This window comes from Talpa europaea (assembly GCF_964194135.1).
Source record: "Talpa europaea genome assembly, chromosome: X".
NCBI lineage: Eukaryota > Metazoa > Chordata > Mammalia > Eulipotyphla > Talpidae > Talpa > Talpa europaea.
Window position 1 is genome coordinate 861,749 of NC_140081.1, and position 21,618 is coordinate 883,366.

The 21,618-nt window shown below is 63.8% G+C and overlaps 1 protein-coding gene across 1 annotated transcript; it reads right to left on the reverse strand.

Annotated features, from left to right (window-relative positions):
• Nucleotides 1–234: 234 nt before the first annotated feature.
• MXRA5 (matrix remodeling associated 5) lies at nt 235–19,376 on the reverse strand (the record flags this gene model as incomplete). The annotated part of the gene is made up of 6 exons (XM_084258176.1): nt 235–2,223; nt 4,234–5,134; nt 7,416–12,344; nt 13,832–14,222; nt 15,868–15,997; nt 19,186–19,376. 6 exons carry the CDS (start codon nt 19,374–19,376, stop codon nt 309–311), a joined length of 8,457 nt encoding a protein of 2,818 aa, XP_084114302.1. The 3' UTR covers nt 235–308.
• Between the last annotated feature and the right edge of the window lie 2,242 nt (nt 19,377–21,618).

The window sequence follows — 21,618 nt, forward strand, 5'->3', positions numbered from 1 at the left end:
TCCCGTGGCCTCCCAGTGGGGTTTGCCGTCCCGACTTGGCACCGTGTTTGCAGAAGCGAGAAAGGCCAGATCCTGGCAACCTGAAAGCGAGTTCCCAGGGAGGCCAGCGCACGCCTGGCCCCTGGGCTGGGTGGCGTCCCCTGGCCCGCAAGCAGCGGTCAGGTCCCCAGGAGCCAGAGGACATCGTGATCTATGCCCGGGGGCCCTCGGGTGGTGCCAAACCTTCCGGCTAGCTGCTCTCTCCACCTGGCGCCTGCCAACAAGGGACGCCTTGCTCCGACTTCTCGGCTGGGCCCCGCTGCGCGAGGTCAGTAGACGTGCAGGTAGGTGGTCTTTGAGTCGGTGCCCAGGATGTTCTTGGCCACGCACCTGTAGAAGCCGGCGTCGCGCGCCGAGATGTGCTGGACGCTCAGCGAGCCCTGCGGGTGCAGGAACTTGTTCCCGTACACACGCGCCTGCTCGCCCGCGGCCAGCTGCGCCCTGTCGGGCAGCTCCCAGCTGAGCTGGGCCGCGGGGATGGCCATGGCCGTGCAGTTCATCTTCACGGAGTGGCCGGGCTGGGCGTAGATGACCGGCGTGGGCTCGCTGGTGATGCGCGGCGGGTAGGCGATGACGATGACCGGGATGGTGACCAGCGCGGGGCCGGCGTCGGTGTCTGCCCGGCACGCGTAGGTGCCCCTGTCGAACACCGAGGCCTCGCGCACGGTCAGCGTGCCGTTGTCGGCCAGGGAGACGCGGCCGCGTGCCTGCGCGCCGTCCAGCACCAGCCCCCCGGGCAGCGTCCAGGAGATGCGTGTGCGGAGGCCACGCGGCGGCCGGCAGTGCAGGCGCAGGGTCTCCCCGGCCACGATGCTCACCAGGTTGCGGTACTGCCGGCTCCTGTCGGGTGTCAGCTCCGCGTCCACCCGCAGCGACACCAGCCTCTCGGCGCGGCCGGCCGAGTTGCGCGCCACGCAGCGGTAGGTGCCCGCGTCCCCCGCGGCCAGGCCGCTGATGTGCAGCCGGCCGTCGGCCTTGTGGTACAGCCGCTGCAGCCGCTGGCCGCTGGGCAGCTCCGTGCCGTTGGGCAGCACCCAGCGCAGGCTGGGCGCGGGCGCGCCGGCCGCCGAGCAGTTGAGGCTGATGGTGTGGCCGGCCGTGGCCGTGATCTTCTCGCTGAGGGGGTCGTGGAAACGCGGCTTCTCCAGCGGCTCCAGCACGGTCAGCTGCACCAGCAGCCGCGCCTCGCCGCCCTCGTTGCGCGCGATGCAGGCCAGCTGCCCCGAGTCGCTGGCGCGCAGGCCGCGGATGTCCAGCGTGCCGTTGGCGTGGATGCTCACGCGGTGGCCGCGGTAGGGCGCGGGCAGCACCACGCCCTCGGGCAACGCCCAGAGCACCCGCGGCGCCGGGACGCCCTCGGCGCGACAGTCCAGCAGCGTCCGGCCGCCCCTGGCCGCGATCTCCCTCACCGTGGTCACCGCGTCCGGGTGCCCGTTGATGCGCGGCGGCCGGACGCTGACCTGGACCCACACGGTGTGGCGGTCCTCGCCGGCGCTGTTCCTCGCCACGCAGGTGTAGTTGCCGCTGTCGGCGCGCTGCGCCTTCTGGATGAGCAGCCGGCCGTCGGGGAAGACCCGGTACTTGTCGGAGGAGCCGGGGATGGGCCGCAGGCTGGGGGACAGCCACGTGACGCGGGGCGGGGGCTCCCCCTTGGCCTCGCAGGCCACGGAGGCCACGCCGCCGTAGGGCACCTGCAGCACCGCGGGCGTCTTGTTGCGGATGGCGGCCGGCTCGGCCACCACCTTGACGCGCACCCGCATCTCGTCCTTGCCCACCTGGTTCTGCGCGAAGCAGGTGTAGTCGCCCTGCTCCCGGGGGCCCACGTCGTTGAAGAAGAGCGTCCCGTTGTTGAAGACCACGTAGCGCTTGGCGCGCCCGCCGCTGTCGTCTGCCTGCATGAAGGGGTTGACCAGGCTGCCGTCCGGCAGCCCCCAGGAGATCTCGGGGTTGGGCAGCCCGCTGGCCACGCAGTCCACCTTCAGGTCGCCCCCGAAGAAGACGCGGTGGTCGTTCTCCTCCTTGTGCTCGATCTTGGCGGCCTTCATGACCACGTTGACCTGCAGCAGCACGAAGTCGTCCCCCACCTTGTTGCGGGCCACGCACAGGTAGTCGCCAGCGTCCTTCTCGGTGACCGACCTCACCAGCAGCGTCCCGTTGGTGAAGACCTTGACCCGGGGGTCAAAGCTGCGGGAGAAAGAGAAGGAATCAGGGGGCAGGTGGCCAGCGCGATGGCTGGTGTTTGGTGCCTGAGACAGAGCAAAGGTGGGTGCTCGTGGGGGTGCTCGGCCACCACCCGGGGCCAGGAGGCTTGTTGGGTCACTGGCCAGGGTCAGGACGCCTGTTGGCCACCACCTGGGGGTCAGGAGGCTCGCCAGCCACCACCTGGGGGGCTAGGAGGCTTGTTGGGCAACTTCCCGGGGTCAGGAGGCTTGTTGGCCACCGCCTGGGGTTCAGGAGGCTTGTCAGCCATCACCCGGGGAGCTAGGAGGCTTGCTGGGTCATTGCCTGGGGTCAGGAGACTTGTTGGCCACCACCCGGGGCCAGGAGGCTTATTGGGTCACTGCCCAGGGTCAGGAAGCTTGTTGGCCAACACCTGGGGGGCCAGGAGGCTTTTCGGTCACCACGCCAGGGGCCAGGAGCCATGTCAGCCATCACCTGGGGGTCAGGAGGCTCGTCAGCCACCATCTGGGGGACTAGGAGGCTTGTTGGGTGACTTTCCGGGGTCAGGAGGCTTGTTGGCCACCGCCTGGGGGTCAGGAGGCTTGTCAGCCATCACCCGGGGAGCTAGGAGGCTTGCTGGGTCACTGCCTGGGGTCAGCAGGAGGCTTGTTGGCCACCACCTGGGGGGCCAGGAGGCTTGTTGGGTCACTGCCCAGGGTCAGGAGGCTTGTTGGCCACCACCTGGGGGGTCAGGGGGCTTGCTGGGTCACTGCCCAGGGTCAGGAGCCATGTCAGCCACCACCTGGGGAGCCAGAAGGCTTGTTGGTCACCGCCCCAGGGGCCAGGAGCCATGTCAGCCACCACCTGGGGGTCAGGAGGCACGTCAGCCAGCAGCTGAGGGGCTAGGAGGCTTGTTGGACAACTTCCCGGGGTCAGGAGGCTTGTTGGCCACTGCCTGGGGGTCAGGAGGCTTGCTGGGTCACTGCCCAGGGTCAGGAAGCTTGTTGGCCACCACCTGGGGGGCCAGGGGGCTTGCTCAGCCACCGCCCAGGGTCAGGAGCCATGTCAGCCATCACCTGTGGTGCCAGGAGGCTTGTTGGTCACCACCCCAGGGGCCAGGAGCCATGTCAGCCACCACCTGGGGGTCAGGAGGCTCGTCAGCCACCACCTGGGGGGCTAGGAGGCTTGTTGGGCGACTTCCTGGGGTCAGGAGGCTTGTTGGCCACCGCCTGGAGGTCAGGAGGCTTGTCAGCCATCACCTGGGGAGCTAGGAGGCTTGCTGGGTCACTGCCTGGGGTCAGGAGGCTTGTTGGCCACCACCCAGGGGGACAGGAGGTTTGATCTGCCACCGCCCGGGCTCTGGAGGCTTGTCGGACACAACCTGGGGGTTCAGGAGGCTTGTTGGCCACCGCCCTGGGGGCCAGGACCCATGTCAGCCACCACCTGGGGGCCAGGAGACTTGCTCGGCCACCGCCCGGGGCCAGGAGGCTGGCTCGGCCTGGCGCATGTGGGGAAATTACTAATCTCCCACAAATAAGGAGTCCTGGATGGCGGGTGCCCTTGGCTCGCCCGCTGGCTGGTGTAAAATGCCATCCAGGAGGCCACCAAAACCTCCCCAAACACTTGCCCGTGGCCCCGGCTGAGAAGGTGGCCCTGGTCCACGTATCTGGCACTGGAGGCACTGGAGGCCCTGGGCCGGAGGGCAGCTGGCCAGCAGGGCTGTCCAGCCTCGGAGGAGGCTGAGCGGGGTTGGAACCAGGCGTGGGAAGAGCCTGGCTTTGGCACGTTGTCACCAGCGCCATTTAAAAGTGACACCTGAGGTTGCCGGACGCGCTTTTAGGAGATCATTTTTAAGGTGCTTGGAAACAGGGTCGCGGCATGAAAATGCTGAGCGCTTTCCCTAGAAGGAGCGGCCCCCCCAGCGCGCAGGGCCGGGCGCATCCAGGTCCCCGCCTGTGCGTCCTCAGGCCCCAGCTTGGCGCGCCCGGATCCCCTCCCAGGGCGCAGCTGGCGCCACGGCTGGGCCCCACCTACCTGAAGAGCGAGTCGATCATGCGCTTGGAAGGCAGTCTCCACAGGATGCGCGGCCAGGGGTCCCCCGAGGCGCTGCAGTCCAGCCTGAGGGTGCCCCCGTAGCGCACATCGGTGCGCTGCGGGGACGAGCCGGTGATGCGCGCGTTGGCGGCCGCGCGCTGCACGCTCAGGTGCACCGTCCGGCGCGCGGAGCCCACCAGGTTGGCGGCCACGCACTCGTAGCGCCCGCTGTCCTTGGGGGCCAGGTGGCGCATGTAGAGCGTCCCGTTGGGGAAGACGAAGGTGCTGCCGCGCAGGAACTGGGACGGGCGGATGTGGGTGCCGTCGGCCAGCACCCAGCGCACGCTGGGCGGGGGCGCCGCCTGCGCGGAGCAGTGGATGTGGACGCTGAGCCCCGGCGGCAGCGAGATGTTCTCCAGCTTCTCCTGCTGGATGAGCGGCGGCAGCGCCGCCACGTGCAGGCGGATGGCGAGGCTGTCGGCGCCCGCCGCGTTGCTGGCCACGCACCGGTACGCGCCGCGGTCGGCGAAGCCCGCGTCCCGGATGGACAGCGTGCGGTTCTGGTGCAGCGTCACGCGGCCCCCGGCGGGGGACACGCCGCGCCACACGGTGCCGTCGGGGAAGATCCAGGAGATCTGCGGGGCCGGCGTGCCCTGCGCCAGGCACTCCATGGCGATGGTGTCCCCCAGGTAGACCGTCACGTCCTGGTGCTGCGAGGCCAGGATCTGCGGCTGCTGCAGCGCCACCGAGAGCCGCACCAGCATGCGGTCCGCGCCGTGCAGGTTCTGCGCCGTGCACTGGTACTGGCCGCGGTCCTGCGCCTGCGCCCGGCGGATGACCAGCGTGCCGTTCTTGAGGACCTCGAAGCGCTGCAGCCGGGTGTTGGGGGCCAGCAGCGCGCCTGCGGGGGGAAGACACGGTCAGGGGGTCCTGCTGCTGCTGCGCCCCGACGCAGAAGGGCGCGCCCTAATGAGCCCGTCTTGGATTTAGGCCCCGGACGGGGAAATCAAAGACCTGGGGGCGCGCCCATTGGGGACCCACCAGAGGCCTCACCAGGGAAGGAGACGACCTTGGCGCCCACTTTTTCCCCTTCCTCCCAGCTGTCCCCCCAGCCCCAGAATGGGGCCCTCGCCACCTCACTGGAGACCAGCCACCATGGCTTCCATAGAAGTTTCTGGAAGGTGCCAGTCCTCCCACCTCGTGATTTCACCTCCAGGAGATACACCTCTGTTCATACCGCCCTGGCCTCGCTTGCAACGTGCTGTCCTCGGGGAGTCCCTGGCTGGCCCATAGGAGAGCTACCCAGAGGCCACTGCTGGACACTTTGCTGGGTTGGCCATAACTTGGGTGTCCAGTCGGCCCTGACATCCCCACTGCTGCGGCCGGGACATGCTCACCAAATGTTTTTTTGATTCAGGGGCATCTGGGAGTGCCCTCTCGGAGCTGGCCGGTTCCTAGAGTGTCCCTGGCACAAAATGGCCCATGCAGGGCCACCACCGACCCTCTCTATAGGGGTCTCCCTCTGCTGCATCACCCACCCGCCCTGCCGAACCCCACAGCCTGCCCGTGCCGAGCCTGCCGCTCGCTCCTGCTCTGCCTCTTCCTTCCTTGGAGACTCCCGGAGAGTCTCAGCCACGTCTCCCTCGTCCTCTGCGTCCCAGCTGACCCTGCAGCACCCCCATGTCCCCCGTTCTGGGGACACTGAGGGACATGGCCTCCTTCCATGCTGTGTCCCCACCATTCCCAGCTGTGTGGGCTGAGAAACGCCGATTTGGCAGCTGAGATCTGCCCGCCCCGCCTTGCCAAGCTGGGTTTGCTGTTGCCTCTGCCCTGTCTGCCGTGTCCACCCTGGGCTGTGCGTCAGCCCCTCGCATCCCCCTAATGGCTGTCTCTGAAATACCAGGTGCCCTAACTGAGCTTCTGCTGAGGAAAGTCAGCGGAGTGGCCCCTCCTGGCCAGGACAGGCGCTTCCATGGTGCATGGAGAAATGGGGCCGCCCCTTGGGGTGACTCTGGGATAGCAGAGCGCCCCACTCCAGAGCTGGGCTTGCTGGCCAGGGGTGCCCACCCTGCCCTGCACACCCTTGGGCACAGGTGGGGGGTGATGCCAGCTCTGGTCCCTGCTGCCTGTCCTCCTGCTATGCTCGAAACCCCCAAAGGGCAGCTGGGGTGCAGCTGACAAGCCAGCCACTGCCCCCTCCCTTCTGGATGTCCATGAGGACATGGACACAGAGTGTTTCTCGTGGCTGGCAGTGGAGGAATCCAGGACCAGTGGCACCTCCTGCTGGGCAGGCTGGGCCAGCTCCAAGGTCACCTCTTGATTGGCCCTCACCAAGGAGCTCCTTGGGGCCGAGTCTTCAGAATCCAAGACAATAGGGGTGTCTGGCAGCCCTTGGAGGTGAGGATGTCTCGTGTGGGCGTGCCAACAGAATGAGCTTTCTAGAAACCTGACCTGGCTAACTAGGGGGCAGCCAACAGTAGGAGCTGGCCGCTCTTCACAGGCTGGAGTCCCAAGACCCCCAGATGCGCTGTTTGGAGCTGAGGCTGTCCTGCACAATGAGGGGTTGGGGTGGGTCCTGACACCTCAGGATGGGGTTCCCTGTAAAAACAGGGGGTGAGGACACAGAGACCCCCCCAGAAGGACGGCCAGGAGAGGACACCCAGAGAGAGGATCAGGAGGGTCCATCCCTGATCCCCAGCCTCCAGGACAGGGAGGGGACGGAGTTATGGGGTTCAGTCAGCAGCAGAGAATGAACCAACTGTCCCTTGAGGTTGAGCTCAAAGCCACACTGGAGGAACCCGCACCAGGCTACAATTCCCCAGGACCGTAAGGCTGGAAATAAGATTTTGCAAACACCTGCTCAGCCCGTTGCACTCCTGCATGGGTGGGGACACTCAAGTACTGGACCTCAGGGAGAGGCCATGCTGATCCTCTGGACAAGCATCACAAACCTAGGTCAGTCCCTGACCAAATAGCCAGTCATGTGTGTCACTGAATCCCCATCTTGTCCCTGTTCTAGTTCCTTCCTGTCCCCATAAAGCCACACACTTGCATCTGGTCCTCAGATGCCCCCTCCCGTGCCATGACTCAGCTCTTCTCCAGAGTCTGACTCGTCCCCAACTCCCAGGCCCAACGCCCTCCTGCACCAGCTCAGGCCAAGACACCAATACCCAAAGCCCTACCTGTGGACACCTTTGTCCAGGTAACGAAAGGCTTAGGCGTCCCCGTGGCCTCGCACGGCAACACGATGTCTGTGTCTGCAGGGACGGTCACGGTCTGAGGGGACTTGGTGATAATCCGGGGCTTCTCCCCAAGAGGCCAGAACTTGGCGCTGCTCTGATGGCCATTTCTGGAGGACTGGCTGGAAGACGTCACGAAGGGGACAGAGCTCCGGGTGGAGAACAGAGGGCCCCTCGGGAAGTGAGTTGAAGGTGCGGCCGTGGTCTGGGGTGCGTGTAGTATGGGAGGTGCTGGGGGACCAAAGTCCACGTGGATGATGCCCTGAGTATGTCCCCTCTGGTAGGGACCTGGTGTGACTTTTCTCAACACCAGGGAGGGAGGGTTAGGGGTCCGGGGTTTCGAAGTGACCCCCAACTGTGGGAAGGAGAGGCTCCTGTTGAAAAAGAATGGGACTCGCCCACTGGAACCGTGAGGGACCCTTGAACTGGGCAGCTGGACCACAGGGTCCCTCAGATCGGGGATGCTGTTACTTCCAAACACCTTGGAGTTGCCATTGAGCCAGTCTGCTCCTCGGTCCGTCAATTCTCCAGGCCGGGACCCTCGCGCCGGGACAACAGGACCCGTGCTTGGTAGTTTGGGGGCGGTGACGTGCTTATTATTCTCTGGCAACACCCGAGAGGGGTAGGCGGTGATTCCGGGCTTGTTGGTCACGTGACGAGGGGGCTGGAAAGTGACAAAGTATCTAAAGGAGCCTTGTGTGGTCACGGGCGGTGGCCTCGCTGTCCCTCTTGGCGGGGTGGGTCTGGCGGGGATTCTGGCTGGATGGTGGAAAACTTGGACTGGTCTCTCCTGGTGGTGACCACCTGGGGGGAATGGAAGACTGTTTGGGGTTCTGCCCCCCGGGGCTTCCTGCCCTAACTCCTGCTTGGGGGTTAAGTGAACTTCAACCTGTTTGGACGAGGAGGTGGACGACTCATCTGGCCTCTGGATATGCCGAGTTCCCGCAGGAAGCACTGGGGATGTTTTGGTTTCTGGGATCCCCACGGAATTCAAGACCGCGTTGTCCTTGGAATCTTCCGATGGGGACGATGTTTTCGAAGGAAGAGGCGTGGGCTCCTGCACGGTCGGGGCCAGAGGCACAGGAGTCAGGGCTGGGGATGTTGGTTCTTCCAGTGGAGTCGGGATGGGGTTGTGGGGTCCAGTTTCAGAGGGGATAGTCATGGGGGTGGCTTTGTGATGACCCACGTCGCTGCTGGTGGTCCCTGCCTGAGTAGAAGACGATTCTGCTCTTATACTCAAGTCAGTAGTTGAAGCAACGGCTTCTCGCTGTTGAAAAAGTGGGGGCATTGAACTAGAAGGTGGCACCTCAGAAGGCAAACCCCCATCCTCTGAACCTCTAAAAAAGGGGGAGTCTGTGGGGTCTTCTGAGGAGCTGGCAACTGCTGCTGTGTCTGTCTGGAGCCTCCCAGGCTGCTCAGTCCTTGAGGGGCCCCAGCTTGGGGTTCCTGGAAAGCCAGAAGGAGGGGGTTGCTCCTTAAATTCTCCGACGGTGGCCACCCCGGAGTCTGAAGATGACATGGCATCGACGGCTGATTCACCAGGGACTAAACCCTCCTTTTCCCGGTCACTGATGTTGGTGACACCGGAGCCCTCACTGTCCTGTCCCCCTGACGGAGGCCCGTAGGTGGCCGAGCTTGACTCCCGGAACTGACCGTGGGATGAGTGGATTTTTGTGGGGGTCACTGCCGAGGCCTCCACGCTGTTTCCCTCACGTTGTGCCCCAGTTCTCAAAGAAGCAGTTGGAGGGGCAAGGTCAGTGCCTGAACCGGGGGTCTTAGGTTTCCTCTCGGGGGAAGAGCTGGCCTGGGTCACAGAAGCGCTCGGGCTCACCGTGGAAGTCGGGCGCCGCTGTTTATGGGGTCTCTTCCTGTGTTTTCTCCGAGGGGGGCCCTTGGTGACCAGCTCTGTGGGCTTCTCTGTTTCCAACTTTTGGGGGACGCCCGCAGTGCTGTCGACCCAGGCTGTAGGCGCCAGGCGACTCTCGGGTCTCTCTGGGTTGGCCACGCCGGGTGCTGGAGCGGAGAACGTCTCTGGCGGGGCCGAAGTGGCCGGCGGGGCTGGCCTGTGCCGGTGCCGGTGCCGGTGCCGCAACATGAAAGGGCGCTGCCGTCTCCTCCCGTGGGGCCTCTTTGGAGAAGGGTGCGTGGTCAGCACCGATGCTGAAGTGGCTGCTCGAGTGGACGTCATCGCGGTGACTGTGGCGGCTTCCTGGTCACCTGGAGTGGCGGCGGTGGCTTCCCCGGGCTGCTTGAAGGGGGACGTGCTGTCGGAGGCTGGCAGCGTGGGGTCCAGCAGGGCGGTGGGCACCCCCCACCGCCCCTCACTCTCAGGACTTCTGGACTCTGTGGGGCCTTCCTCTAGTGTGTGTTCATTCTGGGGGGCGCGGGAACCCTCCTGTGTGTCCTCCAGACTCAGAGGGACGCTGTGAGACAGCACAGAGCCCGCCACCACCTGGCTGTGGTCTGGGAGTCCTGTGGGGGGTGCTGGTGCTGCAGCATCTTCCTCCGCCAATGCGGGGTCTTCTAAAGGCCTAGCTGTCCAGGGGCCAGTGTCCTGCCAGGTGGGGGTCGGGAGCATGCGTGTGGAGGTCAGCCCGTCCATGTCATCTTCCTCGGCGTGAGATGTGGTCTCCAAGTCCTGGTGCCTGAGTACCTCAGCCTCGGCCTCGGCCAAGGAACCGGCGTGCAACGGAGACTCATCACCGGTGGCCGTGGGCTGTGGGCCAGACTCCACATCTATGGACGTCCAGCTCCCCGTGTCTCTGTGTTCCCCAGTGGGCTCTTCGTAGAGGGTGTCCAGGCTGTGTGGAGTGGACTCCTTTGTCAGGGGCAGCTGTGGGAAGCCTGTAGTGTCCTCCAAGCCACTGTCCCTGGTACCAGCAACCTCCGTCTGCTCAGAAGCCTCAGGATCTGCAGACTCCTCCAGATCTGTGCCTGCCAACGTGGGCTCCGCCAGAACGACCCCCTCGTGCCCAGACTCTGCTTCCATCTGGGTCGCCAAGATGGTGCTGGACACCTCGTCTTCCTCGCCCCCCAGAGCCACATCAGCAGAGGATTCTTCGGCTGCGATGCTGCTTGGCTCGGGCACCACTGAGGGGGGCGGGAGGGCAGGCAGGGGGGGTGTTGCATCCAGGGTCCCCGGTGGGGCGGGAGTGGTGCCGGCACCCTGAGGTGCCTCTGCTCCCTTTGCGGGACTCTTCCCTCGCACTCGGGCTAAGATGTTGGCCCATTGCTCGGGGTTGATCTGCTTGCTGGCCACGTGGACCCTCCGTCTGGATTCGAACACTCTGCGGCCCTCGGCCACGGTGGTCTCCGGCTCCTTCTCCGGATTCTTCCAGAGCTTCAGCTTCCTCCGCCCTTTCTTGGGGATCCTCCCCGGCCCAGGGGTGTCCTCGCTGGTCTGGATAAACAGCTCTTGGTCCTTCGGGTGGAGGGCGTGCCTTGCGGGGCCGTCTTGCTCGCCGAGGCCCGAGCCCCCCTCGTCCTCCACCACGTCCACTCTCCCCCTGGACCGGGCCTTCCCGCCCGCTCGGACCCTGCCCCTTTTCAGCGCCCCGCTGGGTCCTTCCCGTGCCACAGCGATGCCCACGCTGAAGTGGTCTGCGCCTTGCTGGTTGACGGCCACGCACCTGTAGTAGCCGGCGTCGCTGGCCTGCAGCTGCGGGATGGACAATGTCCCATCGGCCATCAAGTGTGCGTGAGATGCGTTGGCCGCGCTGCTCACTATGCGACCGCTGGGAAGCACCCAGCTGAGCTGGGCTTCGGGGATGGCCTGGGCATCGCAAGGCAGCTGCAGCGGCTCCCCCGGGGCCTTCTGCATGGTCACCGCGTGCGCACCCGGCGGCGGAGGCGCGGCCGGCAGCACCAGGACCCGATACGCCGCCTGGTCCAGCTCATCCCTCACCTGCGCCACGCACCGGTACGCGCCTGAGTCCGCCAGCTCGGCCGCCTTGAGCCTCAGCCAGCCGCTGGTGAGCGCGGAGAAGCGGCCGCGCGGGTCCTCCCCGGGGGCCTTGAGCAGGGAGCCATCGGGCAGCACCCAGAGGATGGACGGGCTCTCAGACGCTTTGACGTGGCAGCTCAGCTGCACCGGGCCCCCTTCCAGGACGGCCTGCGCCGTGGGCACCTGCGCGCTCGGCTCGATCATCACCCAGCTGCGGGCGCGCGCGCGCCGGGCGTCCTTGGGGGACAGCGTGGCCGCGTGCCGGGCTTGGTAGGACAGACGCACGGTGGTAGCCGAGCTCTGGCGCCGGTCCAGCTGGATGTCCATGCGCGGCTGCAGGACCCACGCGGGCTGCGCCAGGACGCGCGCGCGCACGCCGGTGTAGTAGAGCGCGTCGGCGTCGGGGTCCTGCCGGTAGTGGTAGCCGAGGGCCGGGTCCGCGCCGCCCAGCGACTGCTCGCGCTGGAGCTGCAGCGGGACGTCGCTGTAGTAGGCGATGAGCTTCCACAGCTTCTCATAGTTTTCCCGCGTCATTGGACACTCGATGTCCAGGGCCACCGTGGCGTTGAGCTCCAGCTCCTGAGCGTCCGTGAGGTTCAGCTGGACGGCGCGCACGCCCGCGGGCTCCTGGATGGCGCACAGCAGCGCCACGCTGTTCCCGTGCTCGTCCGTCATGTTGAGAGAGATGTTCCAGCTGGGGCGCAGGGAACCCCGCAGCGCGGGCGGGTCCGGGTCCTCCTCCTCGCTGTCCGGGTCCTCTGCGCTCTCCGCGCTGCGGTTGTGCCGCAGGGGGGACACGATGGCGGGCTTCAGGCATGGCAGGGCCCCCAGCCCGTGCAGCTCGCGGCCCTGCAGCTTGCGGGGGCTGGAGCAGGTGGCGCACAGCTGGCCGCCCTCGTAGGACTTGTCCTTCTTGCACTTGAGGGTCCCTGCAAGAAGCAGAGGGGCCGTGAGCTGGGAGCCGAGGGAATTGCGCCCCCCGCGCATGGTCCAGCAAGCACCTTCTGGTGCTCTGTCACCATCTGGGTGCACCCTCCCCACCTGAAGCATCCTGGGAGCATTTGAGCCAGGTCACCTGCCCCCGAGACATCACCTGTGTCCTAAAATGAGTGGACACCACGGTTTCCTGACCCCTTGCCAGCGAATCCTAAGTCCTTTTAAAAAGGCGTCTTCCAGGTCACATCATCTCCATGCACACACATGACAGGACCCGGCTGCTGGGAGACGCAGGGGCCTGCCCGTGTGTGTCAGGACTCAGGGAAACGTGGGGCGTGACTCTCATCTCTGCCACCTTTTGGGATTTTCTTCTCTCCCTATGATTTTTCCTTGCAGCCAGGGCCGCCCTCTGGCATCAGACTCTACCCGTGGCTTCCCAGCTGGGGCCGAGCTCTCCCGGGGGCTGTGTGGAAAGGGAGGCTGGCAAGGTGGACCCTCCGGGGCTGAGTAGATGCCAGCACCGTGCACGCCTGGCCCAGGCCCTTGCAGGTGGGACACTGAGCCTGACCAAAGCCGCTGAGGAGGAAACATGGTTGGAAGGTGGAGGGAGCCTGGAGGAGAGCCGTGTGCTGGGACGGGGTGAGGAAGGGGCACGGGGGGACCCACAGATGAGGAGGGAGCACGGCGAGAGCAGTCAGCTGTGTGGGAGCTCTGATGAGAGCCGAGTGTCCGGCCCTGAGGCCAGGGGGAGACAGGGCAGGTTGGAGGTGGCCGTGGGGCATGCGTGGCCAGATGCTACATGCGGACATTCGTCCCTGCGCCTGCTGTGTGCTCATGTATGTGCAGGAAGACTGGCCCCTCCCGGACAGAGAGGACAGAGCCTGCCCAGGGTGGCAGCTCTGAGGGTGCAGAGGGCCCAAGAGATTCGGGATCTGCTGAAGTAACGTGGGTGTGAGGATGCAGAGCGAGCTGGATGTGAGGGGCTGGGAAGGCCACAGGCTGACACAGCTATGAAAACGACCGAAATGCGCAAGGACAGATAGATGGATTGAGCAGCTGTGGTTTATAGATGCGGTGGAATACTATGCAGCCAGGGAAAAGGGATAATCAATAGCAACGATGGAATACTACACAGCCATGAAAAAGGAACCAGGCTGTGGCCTTCCCAAACCCTCACCTTCCTCTTCCAAATGTCCCCAAAAGCTCCTGCCTAGGACACAGCGAGCCCAGCCTGGGGTGAGTGCACACCCAGTGTCCGTTCCAGGCGTCTACCCACAGCTGGGCACAACCGATTGAGTGACCCGGACATCCGGACATCAGAGCACCCTCTGGTGACTGGGATTGGCATCTCACCAGGGAGCTTGCGATACCCACATGGGAGCTTCCTCCTTGCAACTGGGTGATGTGGTCTCAGCTGGACAAGAGGGGTGAAAAGGGCCAGCCCAGCCCTGCGGGGGCAGCAGCCTCTCCGGGCACTCACCTTTGGAGCCGGCCTCCCAGCGGGAGAACCAGTCCAGGCTGCAGTCGCACACCCACGGGTTCCCGTGCAGGTAGAGGTTCTCGAGCAGCGGCATGCCGTCCAGCATCCCGCGGGGCAGCGCGCTCAGCTGGTTGTCCGCCAGGTACAGGTGCCGCACGGTGGAGAGCCGGAAGTAATCCAGGAAGGTGAAGGTGGAGAAGGTCCCGGGGTGCAGCTGGCGCAGCTGGTTGCCTTCCAGGTGCAGCAGCCGGAGGCCCGTCAGGCCCTCGAAGGCCTGCGGGTGGATGAACTCGAGCCTGTTGTGGTCCAGATGCAGCCGCAGGAGGCTGGTCAGCCCCTGCAGCGTCTGCTTCGTGATCACCCTCAGCTTGTTGTAGCTGAACTTGAGAACCTGCAGAGGCGGCAGCGGAAAGTCCTGTTTGTGGCTGAGGGGCAAAGCTGCCTGCCCGAGAAAGGGGGGGCCGTGATGGCATGAAAGTCGCCTTTTTACTGTAAAAAGGAGGAGAGCTGCACGCCTATGTTTACCGCAGCTCTGTTGGGAATAGCCAAGCTGGGGAAGCAACGTAAATGCCCAAGGACAGATAAATGGATCGAGCAGCTGTGGTTTATAGATGTGGTGGAATACTAGGCAGCCATGAAAAGGGCTGATCGATAGCTACGATGGACTACTATGCAGCCATGAAAAAATCAATCACAGGCCTTCCTGGTGGCGCAGCGGTTGAGCGCTGGGCTGCGAAGCTGCCCGTAGCCTCTGTAGCACCCGTTCCATTCCCAGCCGCTGGCAACAGTCCCACATGGCGCACAGACCTCTCCTGCCGCCCGCTGCTCCCCTCAGCAGTGTATTTCACCCGTCTGCGTGCTCTATTCCCCGCTCTGGCTCTGGTGAATTCTCTCACCCTCCCGCACTTCTGACTGTGCCCAGTGCTTGTATAAATAAATAAATAAAATCTTAAAAAAAAACCACTATGATGGACTACTATGAAGCCATGAAAAATGACAGGAAAACATATATAACGGAATACTATACAGTCACAAAAGGAATAATCAAACCCACTGTGGAATACTACACAGCCATGAAAAAGAGACATAACAGCTATGGAGGAATACTATGCCGCCACGAAAAGGGGCAATCAATAGCCATGATCAAATACTATGCAGCCATGAAAAAGGATGAAAATAGCTATGATGGAATACTATGCAGCCACGAAAGGGCCAATCGATAGCTATGATGGAATACCACACAGCCAGGAAAACAGACACCTAATAGATGTGATGGAATAGTATGCAGCCCTGAAAAGGGATAGGCAATGGCAGCACTGGAATACTATGTACCCATGAAAAAACAACAAAGAATAGATGCAATGGAATACTACACAGCCACGAAAAGAGTCAATCATCAGCTATGATGGAATACTACATAGCCATGAAAAGGAGACTTAATAGCTACATTGGAATACTACACAGCCACGAAAAGGACATTCAACAGCGACAATGGAATACTATGCAGCCATGAAAAGGGATAGATAGTAGCTGTAATGGAATACTATGCAGCCAAGAAAAGGATAAACTCATGGCGTTTGCAGCCACATGGATGGAGCTGGAAGGGATGATGCTCAGCAAAATGAGTCAGAAGAAAAAGAAAAAGGAGGAATATCGGGAAACTTACAGGAGGTGTATAGGGAAGCCAAGCAAAGTGTCAGAAAAAAGACAAAACCTGCTGGCTGACCCTAGATCTGAGGCATCCAGCAGGGGAGGGTGCGGGACAGGAGTCAGGACACAGGACGGAGGAGTGCAAGGGACGGTGGTGACGGTCTCGGGGGCTGTAGCAGCAGGAGAACTTCGGGGGGCCACGCCTGAGAGGAGAAATCAAATCTCCCCCCAAAGGAACAACCACATGAGGAAATAAACACACTGAAAAGAAAGACGGAAAAGAAAGAAAAGCTCGGCCACGACAGCGCTCCCTGGGGCAGCGCGGGTGTCTCCGCCACGGGCTCAGAGCCCGCGTTCCGGGGCGGTCACAGAGGTGGGGGTGTCACCTGCAGAGAGCTGAGGTCCCGCAAGGCGCCGTCGGGGATGTTCGGGATCTCGTTTCCGTGCATGAGCAGCAGCTCCAACTTGGCCAGGCCGGCGAAGGAGGTTTCCGACAGAGCCTGGATGCTGTTGAACCTGAAAGACCAAGAGCGAGAGGCGCGTCTGAGCCCACGCAGGGCCTGCAGGACGCGAGCGCAGAGTCCCAGCTGGACGCGATCCAGCCATGTTGGCCGGGCTCGGGGCTTCGCACAAAGCAACCTCCTCAGAGGTGATTTGGGGAGCAAGGCGGTCACCCTACACGTCCCATCGTGAGGCCCAAAGAAACCAAACCAAGCCAAACTCTAGTGCACGGAAATCAGGAGAAGCAGAGCCAAGAGGAACGAGCTGAAACCCAGAGTCCACAAGGTCAGGGACACCAGGCCTGCCGGGAAAAGGCGCACATGCCCAGATGTCCGGTCGGGCTCACGAAGGAAAAAGGGAGAAGATGAACCCACAGACGCAGGCGAGCAGGGAGGCGCCGCCAGACATCTCAGGAATGCGGCGAGGCGGACCCAGGAGGGCCCTCGAAGGGAGTGACCGGGAGGAGCCGGGGAGCCTGTTCCGAGCCAAAGGTCCAGATAAAACCGCCGCCCCCGGATGACCACGCTCAGGGACGTCCACTCTGAAGGACCAAGGGCCCTCGGGGATTCTCGGAGCCGTTTGCAAACGCACTGTTGGATTTGGAGTCTGTTTGTGCATAAATATCGGGGAACTGGAGGGTCTCCTGGGGGCCAGGGTATCCCCAAAGCTGAGCCACAGGCAGCGGGTAATAAGATGGACCCAGATCCGGCTGCGTGTCGTGGTTCTGCGGAAATAGGAGCGTCTGCCTGGTGCCGTGTGTGTCCTCGCCACTGGCTGGAGGGGGCAGAGCCAGGAGTGGGGCTTTGTGGGGACGCAGGAGAGCGAGGGGCTGGCCTGATGCGCCCGCAGAGGCGGCGGGAAGTCCGGGGGGCCCTCGTAGAAGAGGCTCTGGCGGAGGCCGCAAGGACCCGGAGCGAGTCCGGCTATTTCCCAGCCTGCGTCTTTGTCTCCTCGGCAACCTCCTCTCTTGTTTGTTGATTGACAATCGCCGACTGCAGAAGTGGCCCAACGAGGCGGTTCTTGAGGTCGGAAGTGCAGGAGCTTTGCAAAATGGACACAAATGCAAAAAAACGACGCTGTCGGACAGCGGAAAGGAACCTGCGCCGCCATGCCGCCGGCCAGCGGAGGAGAGGAAATGGAGATAAAACTGCAGGATGCGTCCAGCAAAGGGAAATTGAAAGCAAAGGAGGAGTAAGGTGGGTTTTGGGGGAAATTCTAGAGAGAATTGATCAAAGCAAGTCTTTTGAGGTCGGTGAGTCACACCCTAGTGGCATGGTTTTATTTTGGTTTTGCTCAAAAATAATCGTACACTCATTCTTGGGGAGGCTCTGGGGCTCTCCAAGCAGGTAGATCTCCACTCCGGCACAGACCCGGAACCCCAAAACCCTGAAGAGCCAGAACCGTAAATGTGCGGGGAGGGAGATTGTCCGTCATGCCTTGCCAGTGATCCGTCTTTCCTGGAAGTGTTTCAGCCTCTCTCAAGACCGCTAAGGGGTGAGTCAGAACCCGAGTTCTCTCTGCTTTAGACCTGCTCTTGACTTCAACTTGAAAATGGGCAGAATCCGAGCTGTGTACCCCCAAAATGCAGAAGCCACTGGTCCCAACAGCAACCGTCAGTGCCGCTCTGTCTACTCGCAGTAGATGAGCCACAGAAATGACCCACGTGCCCCACGACAGCAGCGGATTAAGAAGATCCACTCTATGCACCCTGTGGAATACTACTCAGCCATGAAAAATGACGAAGTCTCGCCCTCTGTGACCACCCGATGGACCTGGGGGGGGAAATGCTGAGTGAAATGAGTCCGAAGCACAGAGACAAACACCAGAGGATTTCGCTCATACGTGGAAGAGAAACAAAGACACAAAATGGGGAACAGACAAAACGGAACAGAAACAACCCCTCGAAATCTCACTGTGGGACTGAGGCTAATAAGGGGGGAGGTTGGGATGGGAAGTCTGGGGTCCAGCGGACTGTGGTGGGGGTCCTCGGGGAGCCCATTGCTGGGGGTGCTGTGCTAACAGACACACCCCTAAATTACACACAGCGCTGTCAGCCGATGGTTCCTCAACACAAACATAACGAAAATCGATGATTTTCCTGCTCGGCACCAAGCCTGTTCCGACAGCAGCCCCATCCCCAGGGGGCCAGGCTCTGGGGATGAGGTGGCGCCCCAGAAAGTGGGGAGACGGTAATAATGACAATGCACCGGGCGGTGCGCAAAGCAAGGGGAGTCTTGTAGCACGATCCCGTCTGATCTCCGCAACCAGCACAGACGGCTCGGGGTGAATCACCGTCTCTGTCCTGGCAACGGCCCGACGGTCTTCCCCGCTGAGCTGTCGGCATCGCAGCTGGACTTCCACGCGGTGAAACCACAAGGTTTCCCCAGGTTTTATTCAGAACACGAGGTCGTGGTCCAGTGCCCTGCGCCTGCCTTGCCTCCCGGTTCCCTCGTCCGGCCTCGGGGCTGCGGAATGCGGACTCGGGGGCACCGACCGGCTCTGAAAAGTCCCAAGAAATGAGCGGTTCTTTGTTCACCGACGCAGACGTGGCTGCCGTGTCATTGGAATGTCCCCACGGTGGACACGCTCTGCGAGTGTCCAGGCGGTTGGTGACAGCGGCTCGGCTTTCCTGGAGACATCGCCCAGTTAGTTACCGGGGGGAGTCAAAGGAAGCGCCGTCACCACAGCCCCGGTTTATGTCTCCAAGTCACCTGTGCGCATCGCGGAAATTTAATGGAGACGCCCACCCGGAATGATGCCCAAGCTCTCTCTTAAGCGATGACTATTTTAAACTGGGGGCCATAAACCGGCTCTGTGTTCTCCAAATCACAGCGTCATCCTCGGACAGGTCAGAATCACCGGACACTTATGCCTGTGACCGTCTCTGAGGGTGTCTGGAGTCTATTTCAAGCTCTCCATCTATTGCGTCCTCCCATCCCGCGGACAGGATGGCGCCAATCATTTGGAGGGGAGATTGCAGCCCAGACTCAAGTCATCCCTGACGCTACCCCGACCACAGCTGCCCACAACAGCCACGCGACCCTAGTGCGCAACACGCTGCCCGCGGAGAAGGACAGAAGGCGGACAGGAGGGCGCAGGGGGACCAAGAGCGCGCGCGCGCGCGCCATCGCGCCTCCCCTGGGGAAACCAAACACTCGCGCATGCGACCCCGTGCAGGTGGCTGCGTCCGCACGGCTACAAACCCCAGATTAATCCTCTCCACGTGTCTGGAAATCCCAGCGGGCACCGAAGCCAGCGAGCGGAAGGTGCAGTGGACCTCGCTGGGCACGTAGCAGGCGCAGGGGTGCGGGCAGGCCCGCGCGCGCGGGAGGCCGCTCAGCAGCAGCAGCAGCAGCACGGCAGGTAGCGTGCTCCAGGGCGCGCGCCGGGGCATCGTGTCCAGGCGCCTCCTCGCTGCACACCTGCGTGGGAGCCAGAACAGAGGCGCTTAGTGAAAGGCGACGCTTCCCTCTCGCGGCAGATTTCGTACTTGAAAGGCGCCCAACTGGCCCCCGAGGTGTCTATTGGAGCGACTGGAGTGTTTTGGTCCAGGGAGAGGAAAGTGATGGTGGGCACTTTGGGGCAAGAATGTGAATCATTTGTCTAATCTGAGGCTGTGTGTGTGCACACCTGGGATGTTACATATTTATACATGCGACATACATACACAGTGTTGCATGGAATCTAAAGTGTCCATGGATATATCCAAGCCAACGTTGGAGCTAATATCCCGTGGTTATGGTGCGAATCTGGCGAGCCAGGACACACGCACGCTTCTTTCTCAACATTAATAAATACTCTTTGGCTCAAGGGTCGACTCGCGGTTACACGGAATTGTCCACCTTTGAATAAAAAGCTCCCCAAGAAGGTCATAGAATCGGGAAGGTCCCTTCTCTTACGCACACCCCTCGGAGCCAAAACGATGCCTCCCCACGTGCGCACGGAAGGCGCCTGACAGCCAAGTGCTGACACTCCGTGGGCACGTTTAGGGTCCTCCCATTTTCGTGGAAGACCTGCTTTGTGGGGTGGGGGCTCTCTTGGGGAGCCCTCGCCAAAAGGCCCGTGGATCGAGAAGAAATGGGCCGCGCAGGCATGTCCAGGCCAACAGGGAGGGCCGGGAGGTGCTCCGCCAGCAAATCCCGGCAAGGCGGGCGCGTCTGGGAGGTGCGAGCCGCGCCCTTAGGACAGTCAGAGCTGCTGTTGCTTTTCGGGCGCCGGCCAAGCCTGCGCCCTCCCATTCATGCTTCTGTCAGCTCGTGAATGAAGTTTGTTGTAAAACAGCAACGCGCTGGCTGACAGCGGAGGGCGCCGAGGGAGGCGCGGGCGCTGCGCTCGCGCGGGGGAGCGGCACCCCCAGCCCCAGCGTTTCCAGCCTCTCCATGACCCCGACACAGATACGCCCCGACCGCCGCGCGCCTCTCGCCTCAGCCGGCCCTGAAGTGCTGACGGCGCAGCGGCCCTGCCAGGCCGGCCCAGGCCCCACCTCCGGCTCCGCGCGGGCGCCCGCAGCCTCAGAGCGCGCGCCCCGGGCCCCGGAGCGCCGGCCTCGCGACCCTCCAGCGCGCTGAGCCCGGGATCTGGGGACCCCCGAGGGCGGAGGGCGTCCGGCTCCCTCTCCTGCCAGGAGGCCCGGGTCCGGCTGTCCAGCCGCCCTCCCGGCCTTGCTTTGCTGCCGGCCCCGGGTCCTCCCTGCAGAAGGGAAGTGGGCGCCCCCGGGAGCCCCAATCCGGGGAGGGTCGCTGCGCAAACCCGGGGAGAGAGCAGGTCCTCCCCACCCGGGACCCTCCACCCGGGCGCCCTGCGCTCTGTCCTGCGCCCCTGGCCGCCGCTCAGCTCCCGCGCCCGGGCGCCCAGGCGCGGGGACTCGAGCTGCCCCCGAAGGCGTCCCGGGGCCCGGACGCCAGGAGCCGCCGCTGCGCTGATGACTTCTCCAGCTGGCCGGAGGCGCGCGCCTCCCCGCCCGCCGAGCCGGGAAGCGGAGGAGGGAGGCGGTGACTCAGGGCTGGCGGCCGCCGGGAGCCGGCTTCCCCGCGGGCGCGCTGGGGCGGCGCGAGGTGGCCCCGGGGCGGGAGGCCCCGCGCGCTGCACCCCTGCTCCGGCATCCGTCTCTGGGCACACCCCGCCGCCCGGTGGCCTTTGTCCCGCGCCGTCCCGCGCCCCGAGCGCCCCAGTCCTCACCTGTCCTCGGAAGGCCGCGACGCGCGGGAGCGGGGCGTCCGGGGCGTCGGCGGGGGGCGATCAGCGCGGGGCGCGCGCGGGGGTCATGCCTGTCCCGGGGCCGGGCGCGGCTGCTCGGCTTCCCAGCGCGGCGCGCACAGCCGGCGCCCTTTTATTCCGCTCGCCCAGATGCTTCCCGAGTCCACGCCTCGGCCACCCCCACCCTGCCCCACCCCGGGGGCCGGGGCGCGCGCGAGCGGGACCCTGGCCGCGCCGCGGGGCGCTCAGCCCTCCTCCGGCCGCTTCATCGCGCCCTCTCGCGGGGTCCGGCTCGCGCCCGGGTGCAGGGGCGCCGGGGGCGGCTCGCGGCTTGTCGGGGTGCCGAGGAAGGCCGGGCGCCTTCAGGGAGGGGGGACCGGAGAGCCCGCGGGAGCCCCCAGAGTCCGCACGCAGCGCGCTCGCCCCGGAGGCCTTTGGGG